Source organism: Carex rostrata, chromosome 14 (genome assembly GCF_964058835.1).
Source record: "Carex rostrata chromosome 14, lpCarRost1.2, whole genome shotgun sequence".
Lineage (NCBI taxonomy): Eukaryota > Viridiplantae > Streptophyta > Magnoliopsida > Poales > Cyperaceae > Carex > Carex rostrata.
The window spans coordinates 2271249-2286801 of NC_135931.1; the positions used below are offsets into that span (position 1 = coordinate 2271249).

Below are 15553 nucleotides of genomic sequence, written 5' to 3' on the forward strand. Positions count from 1 at the left end.
GAGTTTTCAAAATCCAAACGGTCGATCCGAACCGTTCATCTTATTCTCCATATTAATATCTGCTTGGAGACCAAATTTTATAATTTTCTGAATTTTTTTACTATTTATTAAGCCACTTTGAAAATCGCTAATCCAACGGTTTTACTGTTTTGTGCAGCCACTGTTGGATCAACAATTTTGTAAAATACTTAATAAATAGTAAAAAAAATCAGAAAAATGTAAAATTTGGTCTCCAAGCAGATATTAATATGGAGAATAAGATGAACGGTTCGGATCGACCGTTTGGATTTTGAAAACTCGAATATTGAGCCGTAGCATAGAAGCCACTATGCTATCCATAGCACCCCAGCCTAACTCTATTTTTCATATAAAAAAGAAAAGAAAAAAGGAACATATTAATCTCAATTGTCTAAATATTACATTGCCAAAAGATAAAAAGTTATCGAAAAACATACAAGTAACAACTACCTACTTTAAAACATCCATGACTTCTAATTTAAAATAGAAAAAAGGCACCTACCAACCCGCCTTTTGCAAGCAGGTAAATAGAAAAAGGCAAGGGGTCTATTCATGACTTTCTCTCTTTTATCTTGACAGCCCCTTCTTCTTTTACTGGCAAATATGGTAATGCTCTAGAAATTGAATTAAAATTATGGTACATGAATGGCAATGTAAAAGCTAACTAAACCGCAATTAAGATCCTAATTAAGCTGCTGAGCAAATAAAAAGTAACATGAAATAATTGATAAATAAAAAGTAGCCTAAAACAATTGATAAATAAAAAGTAGCATGAAACAATTGTTTTTCTCTAGATTACTAAGGATTATCTTAATAATCCAATTTGCAAGCCCCTACTCCTTTAGTTGGAGGGATCGAGAGAGAGCAGGATAGGGCCAGGGTATTATACAGTGTAGATTTCTCACGACAAATATGTATAGAAAAAAAAGAGAGAAATAAGGAAATAAAGAAAAATAATCAATTTCCAATCAGCATAGAAACGAAGAAGGAAACAAAGAAATAAAAAAATGGAAGGTAGAGTTTGCTCAATTGAAAAGGGAGAAATAAGGAAACAAGAAATATATGGCTAAATTTCAGAGTCCACTCAATTTCAATTGTAATGTATCGTGTGGCAGTACGTGCGGCGAGCATGTTTTTAACTAAATTTAGACTTCTACACATAACACATATGTATTTAATCAAAATAAGACAGATTGTGTGATTGGAGGGTTGAGATTAAATATGAAATTTCATCTTTCAATCGTAGCTGTTGGCGGATTGGACACCCAACGTGCTTAATAATAGAATGGAGATATACTATGAATCAAAGGAATACGAGGAAGATGAGTTTGTATGTTCTTAAAAATTATTTTAACACATTTCAAAGTTAGAATAAAATGATGAGCAAAGTTAGGGTGTAATGTACTCAGATGAGTACAACTTTAAAAGTTTATCGGATTAATTTTCAACGATGAATTTAAATAGTTGAAATCCATCTACTTCATAAGTGATGCATGTACATACAAAATATTGAAAATTTTGAATTCGTTTAGTATAAAGTCGAGCGGTAAAAAAAGATGTAAAATTAATACATAAAGCAACTTATAAAATAACTTAAGTTATATTTTTTTGATCGGTTGATTTTGTACTAAATGAATTCATAACTTTCAAAAAAATTCATGTACGTGCATCATGTATATGTTTTTAGCGATTTGAATTTGTTGTTTGAAGCAAATACGACTTTTAGAAGTTGATGGTTTTTAGTGATTTGGATTTGTCGTTTGAAGCAAATACCCTAACTTTGCTCCGATAAGATAATAGAGGATTCAAATACTGGAGTTACCCTACCGTTCAAATACGTTCTGCCACAAATCTCAAAGCTGATTCGGTTTAACTCGACCTTTGAAAATTGGAGCCCGCTACGAGCCTGCGATCTCTCTCTCATATTTCGCCTCTCCCTCTTCTTTGAAAGGTTTGGTGGAGGCTGCCAAAGACTCAAAGAGCGGTCTCTCTCTTGATCTCTTGACTGATTTGAAGTGTGACCATGCCAAGACCAAGGAAACGAGCAAGCAAGAAGCCACCACGAGCACCCAAATACCGCAAGTCAGAAGCCGAAGATCTTATCCAAGAGCCTCAGAAATCCTTCAACAAACGGGAAGGTTCTTCTTCCAACTCTTTGTTCTTGTTCGTGAAGAAAATTGGTTCAGTTGATTCCCTCAGTCTAATTCTTCTCTTGTGAGTGAGTTGGAATAGTATCGAGTGATACTTTTGGTAGGGCTACTCGTAAAAATTGTTTTTGTTTCTTGAACTATTCTCAGAAATGTCCATCTCAAAATTGCTAGGCTATCTTAAATACCAATCTCCTACAATACTGGTAATGTTTTTTGCAAAAGAGCACCCCCCCCCCCCCCCCCCCCCCCTATATCAGAAAAATTAAAACAAGGAAATTGCAGTTTATGGGTGTTCAGAACCCATTTCTACCTACTGTTTTTGTGCTTGGCTGAAACACCAAAATAAGTTCAATGGCTACCGACCCAATCTTTCCATGTATGTCATCAATTTAGGGTTCTATTTCCATGGCCTTTTTGACAATTGAGCTCCAATTAAGCTCAATTTAGTTATTGAAAGATAATTTAGGTCAACAGTATATATGTAAATTCTAGCACGTGCGTATTGGATACTGAATTCTGAGATGCAAACATACAAGTTAAATTTTATTATGTTAATAGTCCAAGTTTACAATCCTATTAGAACCTTTCCAAATACCACAGCGGAGGGACTTTCTTTCTGATTTCTTGATAGGATAAGGAACCTTTTTGTCTCTTGGCAAATTAGAATATGATGGCTTTTATAATTTGAACAGTTGAGCGCCGAATTGCAGCAGTTGAAGCCATTTGTGAAGCTGAGACAGAGAATCTATTGTCTCGGCTGAGGTACCTCAGATCTTACATGACCAAGGAGCAGCTCAAAATACCATCTCTGCAGTTCTTCAAAGAGCATTTCCCAAATTTGGAAGTAGTGAGAAATGAGAAGTACAATGTTTTCGAGTTGAAGTGGAACGATGATATTGTTTGTGAGCATGACTATCATGGCATTGGAGAGAATTTATGTGCTTCAGTAGTGACGTCTACTGGAGCTCTCCAGTTTTCAGTTGATTCAGGTTTTAGTTTCCTGTGTCATTGAATTGTGCTAAATATTAATTCCCAAAAAACAGTTAATTTCTGCTGTTATTTTTCTTTTCATGCTCTATTCGTCAGATCTAAAATGGACTGTCTGGATACAGAAATTAATCCCGTCTGTAATCCATTAGTGATGTGGATCTTGGTTTGATATGATCTGCTCATATTAGATTGGAGGGACTGGACATAGACAGCAGGGTCTTGTTTTTTAAGACATGGATAACAGCATCTAGATTAGAAATGAGAAGAGTCTGGCACAATTTTTTTGTTATTCTGACAATGCATTGTGTCTTGAAGGAATCGATAATAGCCTGTTGTTAATAGAAGCCTCTGCTTTTTGTCTGAACTTTGTCTGCAGTGAGGAAGAATGCGTTAGAGGCTGTTGGCATGGATGCTCGTAATTCTGTATGTTTTTTTAATACTAAACATATTTACATTATTTTTGCTGTTTTTGAATTTCTACTCTTTGTTAACAATGTCTTTTGGTTTCTCACTTGTAAGGTTGGGGCGAGCACCTCTTGGCAAACTCCAGGGGTACATTTATCTCTTTCTTTCTATTTATTCATTGTATTTCGTGCAAATATATATGGCCAAGCTCATTCTTACTGGTACTCTTAGTATGATAGTAGTGTGCTCATATTACTTTCATCCTTGGGATTGCATAGCTTCTTTTTAATTTAAATTAAATATTTTTTCAGGCAATGAGTAGTCGCCTCTCCTTTGGAATGACACCAAAAACTGTGAGATTGCCTATGAATGGCGAGATGCTCCTCTCTGTGCGAGGTTCACCTCTTGGAGTGTATAAAGAAAATAATCTAGCCTCCATTTCCACGATACATGGTAAATTTTTCTAGCCTTTTCTTTTTGTTTACTTAATGTTGAAACCAGAAATGTTTTCTCTCACAAATACACATTAGTAAATGATTCATTTGTCTCATTTTCAGAATCAGTAGATGGAAACCCTTCTGGCGGGTCATAGCTTTAGTTTTTGGAGTGATGTGAGGTACTTTCTTATGATGGTATTATTCTTTATTTGGTATTTTTCTGTCAAAATTCTGTCTGTTTCATTATTGGATACAAAATGACAAGTGATAGGAGCAACTCAGTGTGTTTTGTCAATTATGGTTAGTTTTGGTACTTGAATCATGCCAATTTTGAAAAGAACAGCTCCATTCTGGCAAGCAGAGAAGTTAATTTGTCCTTACTGAATTTTACTTTTCTATTTTATGTATCCTGGAGAGGACAATATAATTTATGACTTCATTTCAGGAATATATTTTGTGGGGAGGCTATTCACACAGTACAGGAGTTCTTTATCTGAGAAAGGTTGATCTTTGGAGAATAGTTCATTTTCCTCTATAAAAATTAACTAGAATTAATTACTTGCTAATTTCTTTGAGATTGTGCTGGATTAGAAACTTTGTCAGTATATTCTTAACATCGAGATAAAAAGAAAATCCAATTCAAACAAGAAAAATAAAAATAAAAGAGAGAGTAAAATTGTTGGAAATTGGTAAAACTCTTTTGATTATAAGGTGGAATGGAAATGAATTCTTGAGATTAGAAGGGTTTGATTTGGAGAATTTCCTAGCAGATCTTGAGATTTACAATCAAATTGATAGAGCTGCTAGTTTACTGCCTTCACATTCTCCTCCTTCTAGTTCTGAGTCGGGTTCTACTACATTTGCTATTTCTGCTATATAGCTAGTTTATGTGTGTTATATTTTGTTGCTAGACTAAGCATGTTATTTCTTGTAGCTTTTGTTTAGATAGTTGTTGTAGCTGCTTTGCTTTGTGATGTGAACTTCCTTTCTTACTGTCTTTTGGAACTTTAGTTAAGACATTATTTGTATGAATAATTATTTTGAATTTGTGATGAAACAGATGGGCAATTACTTTTATACAAAAAAAAAAAAAATTCTTGCAAGACGCTGTATTAAATAAAACACGGTGCACAATTTTAAGAGATGCGTTTGTTGTCAGAATGAACTTTCACTATCTCGCATCAGCATATATACATATTCCGTATATCCTCACTACTAAATAGCACGTTGAAAAATTTAGGATCCAAAGCTCTATTCACTCAAACAAAATCTCAGCCATTCGTTTAATAAATCTCAACCCCTCATCAAAAGTGTATCTCAATCTAAGCCATTAATTAGTAATTTTGATTGTATGCATTGGTTTTATGTTGTCAAATGTGTAGAAGTCAAAATTTAGTTACCATATACTCGTCACATGAAGATCTACATAGAAATTGTTTCATTTGAGATTCCTCTTTTTCTGTGCGTCTTGATTTCTTCCCCGCGGCCTCTTTTTATATTATGGGCTATCCATTTCTTCTCCTCCATTTTCAGCAATTTTTTGTGTTTTGTAATTAATTTCAATGCTCTTTCTACTACTACAAAAATTATCATAATTAGTTTAAAAATGTGTAATCAATTATTTTTGCATATTTTTAGAACCAAACACTTCTTGTTTGCTCTCATTATTAACTAATACATCATCAATGCAGTAAGAAAGATTTGATATTTATTTTAGAGCTGTTTACAATTAATTATTTTCACTAAAATTAATTGTTGACAATGAAGGCAAATAATATATTATCAACTCTAAAGCTATTGTTTACTTTCATTATTGACTAATACATAATGAAAAAATAAAATAAAATTAATGACATCTAAATAAAACAATCATAACAATATATTTCAATTTCCGTTGCAACGCACGGACACTTAACTAGTTATTATTGAAATGCAATAAAATATGTTAGCTTTGTGCGTAAGCGTGGCAAGGAATGCTTACAAAATTCAAAAGCTATGAGGTAATCTTGTATTCTTGTATTGTAGATTTGTTTGCGAGCCTTCTATAATGGTGATTTCTTTAGATTGCTAATATAATTGTTGAGATATATCATAGTTTCTAAATTAGCAAATTTGCTTTCAAAGAAAACGCTTGTTTAATGACACGTTAATTAATTAATTGGTTTAATTTTTTTGTAGCGCTCTTTCTCTAACAAAAAAGGAAGATATGCTAATGTGTACATAGAAAGAAATTGAAATTAATTGCACCGATGCAGCAGATAATTTCTAAAATTTTCATAACTGATGTTTAGCAATTAATTTTAATTACTGGATTGGAGAAGCTCTAAAACAACTATATCCATCTATTAAAGAACGAGGTTCTAATGGGCTTAGTTTATCAATTTGAGCCATTTGTCAGCCCGTGGCTGTAAATGAACGAAAGACAAAGCAAGTTCGTGCTCATAGACAATAATACTTTAAAATTAGAGGAGGGTTCAAATGCATTCAAATTTTTGTGCACCTAAATGCACCTTATCTTTTTTCTCCATTTTTATAGTCTGAATAGTCAATCCGAACCGTTAGATGCGATCTATATATTAAGATGTAGTTGGAGACCAAATTTTACATTTTTTGGAATTTTTTTACTATTTATTAAGCCACTTTGAAAATCGCTGATCCAATGGTCCAGAAAATGTAAAATCAGCGATTTTCAAAGTGACTTAATAAATAGTAAAAAAATTCCAAAAAATATAAAATTTGGTCTCTAAGCACATATTAATATATAGATCGCATCTAACGGTTTAGATTGACTATTCAGACTTTGAAAACGGAGAAAAAGAATTTGAAAGATAGGGTGCATTTGGGTGCACAAAACTTTGGGTGCATTTGAACCCTCCTCTTAAAATTATAAAACATGATTTATTTTTGTTACATCATTATTTGTAATAATTATTTCTTAATTAATTTATAATATTTTATTCTTGTAATTAATTATAACTTCAATTATGCTAATAATTCTGCAATTTCAGTTCTTCTATTTCAGCAATTATCAATTGGAGTTATTTACAAGATGATGTGACATTGTTAACAATGTTATAATTTTATAAAAATAAATAAATTATTAAATTAAAAATTGTGCCATATTTCTGCAATTGAAATAATAGTTACACGTCAATTTTTGCAATTTCTTTACAAGTGAGATAATTACTTGAATTCCACAAGGTTGCTTTGTTTAAAGCATCTCGTCCTAAAATAAACTCCATAAAAATGGTCAAGTTTAACTGTTTAAGACATTTTGTGTATGACATATTATCAACGCCTTTCACTCGATTCTATTATCTCTTATTGTTTATTACGACCGAGGGCTCTTATTTTTCTTATTTTTCTCACAATATATATTTGTTATTTGTAGTTTTTTCTATGTGGTTTATAAGTATATAAACCACGACCTAATTCCGAAATTTTTATAAATGCCCAAAAAATATATTAAATTATCAAATCTGCCCACATTTCGGATGAATCTCGATTTGTACCCCTTCCGGTTACTGGGTAACCGGATTTGAATCAATTTTTCGGTTATTGGGTGCCCGGATATACAGAATTTGTTGGGTTATTGGGTAAGCAGAAAGAGACCAAATGTTGGGTTACTGGGTAAGCGGAAAGAAGGTTGGGTTACTGGGTAAGCGGAAAGAAAGTTTGGTTACTGGGTAAGCGGAAAGAGACCAAATGTTGGGTTACCGGGTAAGCGGAAAGAAAGTTGGATTACTCAGTAACTGGAAAGAGTGTTTTTTCCGCAATTCTCGATCTTTTGTCACTATTTTGTCGGTGAGGCGGAAAAAGAGCTACCGGGTTTATCTATATATTCACATCTCGTATCACACTCAGAAGGTGAGAGGAAGACACTCAGACAGAGAGAAAGAAAGAGGAAAAAGAAAACGAAGAGGTAATTTTATTTTTTATATTTTTATGATAAGATAGTTTTTTTTTAATATTTTACATAGTTTATTATTGATTTATATAATATTTTATATTTTATTTAATTATAATTATGTTTTTAACATACATATAATAAAATATAGATTATTGTACCAACCGTATATTATTTTTCTATTATGGTTAACATTTTTATAAAGCATAAAACACAAAATAAATGAAAACAAGTCAGAGGATTTGTGAAGAAAAAAATTCAAGTTATTTTTCTCAATTATCATTTTCATTCATGTTACTTTCATTCATTTATTTTTTTTATTAAACGGAGGATATAATGCAAAATGTGTATTTCTACAAAGAAAAAAAATGACCAATTGATGTGAATTATTACAATACAAGTAATAAATCCTAGTTGATACTCAATTCGGTTGCAAGTGTACAACCTTGTCAAGTAGTACTTAGGGATCGTCTCCACAGGGACAAGTTGGAATATTAACTCTAACCTAACAATTTATTTTAGTAAAAGAAAGTAAAAAGGTTTTGTGTTTGTTCAAGTGGTTTGTTTGATAGTGATCGAACTAAATTAAACTAAAGTCTTTAAAGCAAAATTAGGTTTTTAACAAGAATGAGAAATTAGGGTTTCTTAGGGTTCCTATCCACTAGTGTTATAACTAATTGGTTTATTAAATTTGTTCTTTTAGTTATGAAGGCACAGTTGAGTGTTGTAGGTACAAAGGGATATCTCTATATTAATACCATCTTTAAATTAGAATAAACGTCACCTCTCGGTACTTGGCTACCCTAATCTAAAGTCATTAAGTTCTTACTATCTCAATTGATCTAGAAAACTATCTTTCACCTCTCGGTACTTGGCACAATTTTCTAAACTATTAGGTAAAGCCCGTATAAGACAAGCGTCACCTCTCGGTACCTAGCCTATCGAATACCCTATTCCTTATGGTCTGGACCTAATATTCAATTTCTCAATTGCAAATACCAAATCCTAGGGTTTCATGTGATTTCGATTAAGTCCTCACAATCAATTAAAATAAAGAATAGATCATAACAAAGAACAATAATATATAAAATAAAACCAACTAAATCATAACAAAAGTTTCAAGTACAACCCTAATCAACCCTAGAAAAGCCCTTAGCCAGCCATGGCTAATATACAAATCAAATCAAAAGAATAAAAGAGTTCCAAAGGAAAGAAAATAATAAAACCGATTTATCAATGATCTATTCTTCATTCTTCTCTCTTCTAGCTTTTCCTTGCTCTTCCTTGTTGAAACCCTTGAAATTCTGCCTAAAAAACGTCCTTAATCTATTCTACAGGTCCCTATTTATACCCAACTCAAAAACCTAGAAATAACCAACCAAAAATAGCAAATTCGGGCTCTGAACCGACCTAATTGCGGGCCGCAATATATTCATTGCGGGCCGCAGTGCATGGAGGCAGTTAACAGACTGCGCAGAAAAATCTGGAGAGGTCATTGCGGGCCGCAATAAAGGTGCAGAAATGAAAACTCTGACTTGTTTGGTTGCGGGCCGCAATGGATCCATTCCGGGCCGCAATGAATGTTGGCAGAAGCTCCAATCTTCGTGCTAACTCACCCGTTTTGTTTCGTTAAGCTCCAAACACTTGATTACCTGTAAAATAAACATAACTAGGGAAGTAACTTGAACTTTTGGACATTTCTAACCTAATTAAACCTAATTTCAACAAAACTTGGCTTAATTTACATAACAAACCCTAGGTTTCAATAGATACAATTTCGGCTTATCACCAATCAAAACAAAAAATGACTGCCATCTGTGTGAAGAGCAAAGTATTTTTTTTATAAATAATTTATAAATGATTTAATTTACGAAATTATGTTGTACTTATAGAATTATTATTTCTTTAAATTGTAGTTTGTTATTCAGACCAATCAAAACAAAAAATGACCGCCATCTGTGTGAGAATTTTTGTTGGAGGAGAAATCTTGTACAACGATGACGGGGTTTTTTACAGGTTCCCAGTGCTGATGGGGAGTCCCAGACAGGTTCCCAGTCTTTATCTTTAGGTTTCGGCCGGCTTACTGGAAAGCGGGTCCACGACCAGTGCTGCAGAAGCATCACCGGACCATGTATAGATCCCCTCCCGGGATCGGAAGCGACACAGAGATTTCAATACAGATTTGCAAGAACTGCTCCACCCCAATTGTATTGTACCGGCTGGTTCAAATCCACAATTAGATCGAGATACCACAGCGGTATCTAGTCTCCGCTACTGTCTGAGAACAAATTGGACGACAATAGGTCCAAGATAAATGCACGGACATACCTAGAAAATTTCAAGAGAATGTGAGTATATTATTCGTAGAATAAAGCACGAATAAATTTATATATATATAAATATATATAATGCTTACCACTTCAGCGTTTGATCATTGTGCTTGCCCGGCAGCTCTTTAAATCGATTACGAAACTTGGATTTCAAGAAAGTCAACTCCATGCACTTTTCGTTTCCTTCAGGCCCCCGTTTTTTCATAAGTTCACTTTGCTCATGCTCTTTGATCCCTAACAATTCGAAGATCCGACCTTTTGCGTTCGTCCCGTCTGTACTCCCAGTCACTGGAACTCTTGTAATGGGCAAACCCCACAAACAGCTCACGTCCTCCAACGTAACTGTAATTTATTAAACACAAAAATATAAATTTCTTTGTTAGAACTGTCAGTAAATTATCACAAATAACAAATTTATTTGAAGTAGTTTCGTAGTTAATACCTGTCATCTCTCCAAATGGAAGATCAAAGGTGTGCGTCTCAGGACGCCACCGCTCCACAAGTCTGTGTATCAGCGCCGCATCGATCATTTTATGAGGCATGCATGCGATTTGGTACAAGCCCAATCGAATCAAAAATGGAGCGTATGCACTGTGGTACTCGGTTTGACAACGGTAGTGCTTCACGTTTATAACCTTCTTATCCTACATTACCGAAAATAAAAATTAGAAATTAAAACATGACGAGATTTCTGAACAAGTCACGAAAAATGGAAATAAGTACATGTTTACCTCCTCATAAGCCAGAGACACCCTATGATGGCTGTGAGGTATCCACAACAAATCACTAAAATTATTACGCTCCCTCTCTACTTGATCATTGATTTCGTCTGCCATACTACAAAATTAATTTGAAATTAATTCATTGTTTTCCAAATTTTTAAACTAATCTAAATTGTTTAAATTTTTTTATATTTTTTTCTAAATCATTTTAAACTACCTAAATTATTCTAAACCGTTTCAGAATCAATTTGCAATTTTCTAAACTATTTTACACAATTTTGAAAATTTCTAAATTATTCGTGCACCAATTTGGCCGAAATTTTTATAAATAGCCAAAAAAAAAGAAAATTACCAAATCTATCCACTTTTCAAAATCCATTCAATTTTTGGGTATATTTCGTAATTTAATATTTTTTTGGGTATTTATAAAAATTTCGGCCAATTTGGTATTGTCAAAATTATTCTACACCATTTTTGAACTTTCTAAATTATTCGGACACCATTTTGAAATTACCTAAATTATTATAAACCATTTCGGAACTATTTTTTAATTAAATTATATATGCTACTAAATAGGAAATTTGATAAAAATAAAGAATATATCAAAAGAGAAAGGAAGACAGAAAGGAAAAAAAAAGTAATTTAGTAGCATAGATAATTTAATTACAAAATATATCAAATAAATATATACATAAAAATAGTCATGTGTCTAATATCACTAAATATGAAAAATATTGTATAAATATATACATAAAATATTAAAAACTATGTAAAATATATACATAAAATATACCCATTATTTACAAAACATAAATATGTACATAAAAAATATTGTATAAATCAATATTATCATATATTATTAATAATAACAAAATATAAAATAAATCAAAATCATAATAATAACAAAATTTCCCAACATATAAAACAACCAAACTTTCCGTTAACAACAAAATTTTTCAACTTATACAAAACATTTTTAATTAAAATAATTTGTTTCCACTTCTAATTAAAATTCTACCGAAATAGAAATTGAAAAATATTCTTGTTTTGAAAAAGTTGAAAACAAATTAATATTCTAAACAATCTAAACAAATTAATATTCTAAATCAAGCTTTCCGGTTATTGAACTACCTTCTAATTTGTTTCTACTTTGAACTAATAATCTAAACAATCTAAACAATATTTCAAACAATTATAATCAATATTCTCTAAATAAAAAAATAAAGATTAACAGAAAAAAAAACCTGATGCCTTCTCTTCCTCTTCTCTTCTCTTCTCTGCGCGGACCACACACCTTGCTTTTGCTCTTTTTTCCTACCCTACATCTCTTGATAAAATATGAAGAAAACTATGGCAACAGTGACCCAACCCAACCTTATTTGGCACCTCACCTCTGTCTCTCACGGACCAACAGTGGCAAAATCACAGACCAAACAAAAAAAACACTCTTTCCGCTTACCCAGTGACCCAACATGTGGTCTCTTTCCGCTTACCCAATAACCCAACAAATTATGTATATCCGGGCACCCAATAACCGAAAAATTAATTCAAATCCGGTTACCCAGTAACCGGAAGGGGTACAAATCGAGATTCATCCAAAATGTGGGTAGATTTGATAATATAATATATTTTTTGGGCATTTATAAAAATTTCGGGACCTAATTGCACCATTAGCTCGAATTTTTTACAACATATTTTGTATTGTGACAATAAAGAGAAAAAAATAGGTTCATTGGAAAGCTAAGTTAAGCAATAATTATACACTTCATTCATATAAAACACTAATTTAATACAATACAAATATAAATGAATAAAAAGATAACAATTAAAGCAATGGTAAAGTCAAAAGCCGTATAAAAATAAAATACTGAAATATTATATTTATTTTATAACTAACAAAAAAGGGAACGAGCATTGTCCTCCTTTCTTTCTCAATTGATTCATTAACGAAACATACTTCATGCTATCCAAAATCTTTTTTCCGTTCATCAATCACGACATCCTCTCCAACACTGCACAAGTTAGACCCTCCTGCGCTAGCCCAAAACGATCCTCTCTCAAAACGCACGTCAATCGGTTTGAAAAAAAACACAAATTGGTTCATTAACGAAACATACTTCCGATCCTCTCCCAAAATGCACGTAGTCGGTCTAAAAAATCGCCTGAATGATTTCCTGAACCACGACGGCAACAATAGTAGAATAGGAGGATTTTGGAACCCCGGTTGTACCTCCTCGTTGTCTTTGGAAGAAGGGCTAAATAAGGAGAGGCATGGGAAATAAAATTGCACGTACGGCACAAGTTTTAGCAACTGAATACTAACCAGCAAATTGGTATTAGTATCTTGAAAATCAACACTAAAATTGTTGCAATCAATTGCGATGTGGTGGTCAACTATTTTTTTATTTAAAATAATAATTTTATTTCATCAAAATTATGATACAAGTTTATTGATTGTCACTGATATCTTATTATACTATTAAAAATATAAATATATATTTAATGCAAGCATATTTTTTTTATCAAACTTTATGTTAACATAAAAATATCTCTATTTAATTGCTAACATTGTTTTACTTCTTTTTTCATGTATATAAAATATTATAGTTAGTATTATGTGAACATAATGCTTATTCAAAAACAATGAATAAGCAACAGTTGCATGATAGATCATGCAAAATATCTTCTTTTGCTATATACCAACGTGTAAATTTTCATATGGATGTTGATTTGCAACGAAAACTCGTAAAATATGTCACTATTATGGGCTAGTATGTTTTGTTTTGAGGTACAGGAAGATTATGTACATCGAGTAGAACTAGGGTTTTCTTAAGCTTATCAAGGTGTTTGGTGAGTTTAATTTCAAAATCTATTTGATTGGCTTTAAACAATAAATCCAAACCGTTGAAACCGATTTATTTCACGAGTGATGAATTTAGAATTTAGAATTAATTTTGTATAAAGTCAAGTGGTAAAAAAATGTTCAAAAAATGAATGTTTCAAAATTAATTTATAAACCTTCGAATTTTGACCGCTTGACTTTATACTAAAATAATTTGAAAACTTGAAATCTTTGCATGTAACTTCATCACACGTAAAGTAGATGGATTTCAACGGTTTAGACTTATCATTTGAAACAGATATAATATATTTTGGAGTTAAGCTCACCAAACACCTTAGTGAGCTGAAGAACACCCTAGTTTTACTCATGCACACCTATATTAGTTTATTTATTTAACCATACAAGATTTTAATAAAATTAGAATAAGAGAAATTATAGTTAACCATTTCTGATTTCTCAGGTTTGGAACGTATGTTGAATATTGGACCAATAATGAGTTTACAATATGATCCTCCAAGTTTATTGTTTTCCCCACCAAATCTTGGAAAATCTAAATTTGAATCTTGATCAGGAAACCGTGATTACTGGATAGGACTATGATTTTGAAATTTGTATTAGGATCTTTTACCGTTATCAAGTTTAATTTATGATGTACCGCCATTGTAAATATTTTTTCCTTCTTTAATGTAATTTTAGTAGTAGACAGGTAGAGAGCATTAATTTTTTTGTTGTAAATTAGAGCGCATTGGCTCACAGTGATGTGAAAAGGGAGGGGGGTGGTTCCGATGGAAAACGTATCCTCTGCTTTGAGTTGATGTATCTGGGCCATCTGATTCGCTTTAAAATCTGTGCAGATGAGATCCGCACTAATATTAAAGGGCCCATGTATTAAAATCAGACGGCCATATTGGTTCCGTATAAAATCAAACGGCCGAGATGCATTAACTCAAAAGATTACCTTTTGAGTTAATGCAGAGGATACGTGTTCGTGTCCCATGCCCATCGGACCAATCTCGGTTTGATGGGCAATCTTTAGGGGTGTTCAAACGGTCGGTTCAATTGAAACCGAACTAAAATAATCAAACTAAACTTTTCTTCGTTTTCAAAAATCAAACCGAACTGAACTGATTAAACTTATAAACCGATTAAGAACCGAACCGAGCAACGGTTCAAACTGAAGTAAACCTATTGATGCCATTATTAACAAAAATTACACATATTCATGCACAAGTTGTTCAATTTCATACAAAATATATAGATGTTATAAAATATTTAAGCTAAAATAAAAGAAAGAAAACAATGATTGAATCAAACAAAATATAAATCATATTTGAACCACAATATAATTCAGTCAGTTCAATTTAGTCGTTTTTGAAAAATTTAAATCAAACTGATCCATTTAAACCAAAATAACTCAAAATTTCAAATGAATCGATCCACTTAAACCAAAAAACCAAACCACTTAAACCAAAATTTTTCGGTTGATTTGAAAACCGAACAAACCGAACCGTTTGAACACCGTAGCAGTCTCCATCCTTTGATTTGATTTTCTAATCGTTCGCTTGATTAACGGAGTTCTCAATCAACAATTAAAATTAGGCAAAGGCTTCTTGCCGCTTCGTTACTCCTCCGTCTCTTCGTCTTTCTCAATTTTTTTTTCCTCCCGTCCCGCTACAGAAGCAAGGTGAAGCTTGAGAATTCAGGTATTCTCTCTCTTTCTCTCCTTGAATTGATTAAGTTGATTTTTTTATT

At 32.3% G+C, this 15553-nt stretch overlaps 2 protein-coding genes across 4 annotated transcripts; one reads left to right on the forward strand and one right to left on the reverse strand.

Moving 5' to 3' along the window:
- The first annotated feature begins 1944 nt into the window (after positions 1-1944).
- On the forward strand, positions 1945-5059 carry LOC144565865 (uncharacterized). 3 transcript variants are annotated; one of them, XM_078315708.1, is made up of 7 exons: positions 1945-2156; positions 2861-3157; positions 3535-3581; positions 3678-3710; positions 3875-4016; positions 4121-4179; positions 4446-5059. In XM_078315708.1, the coding sequence occupies exons 1-6, from the start codon at positions 2042-2044 to the stop codon at positions 4153-4155; spliced, it is 669 nt and encodes a 222-aa protein (XP_078171834.1). In that variant the 5' UTR covers positions 1945-2041; the 3' UTR covers positions 4156-4179; positions 4446-5059. The 3 variants fall into 3 exon arrangements, with proteins under 3 accessions (XP_078171834.1, XP_078171835.1, XP_078171833.1); XM_078315709.1 differs by having other exon boundaries at positions 1952-2156; positions 4121-4195; XM_078315707.1 differs by having other exon boundaries at positions 1952-2156; positions 4121-5059.
- Positions 5060-9940: 4881 nt separating this feature from the next.
- On the reverse strand, positions 9941-11073 carry LOC144564942 (serine/threonine-protein phosphatase 7 long form homolog). The gene is made up of 4 exons (XM_078314529.1): positions 10969-11073; positions 10680-10881; positions 10324-10579; positions 9941-10235 (listed from the first exon to the last, which is right to left on the reverse strand). Exons 1-4 carry the CDS (start codon positions 11071-11073, stop codon positions 10169-10171), a joined length of 630 nt encoding a protein of 209 aa, XP_078170655.1. The 3' UTR covers positions 9941-10168.
- Between the last annotated feature and the right edge of the window lie 4480 nt (positions 11074-15553).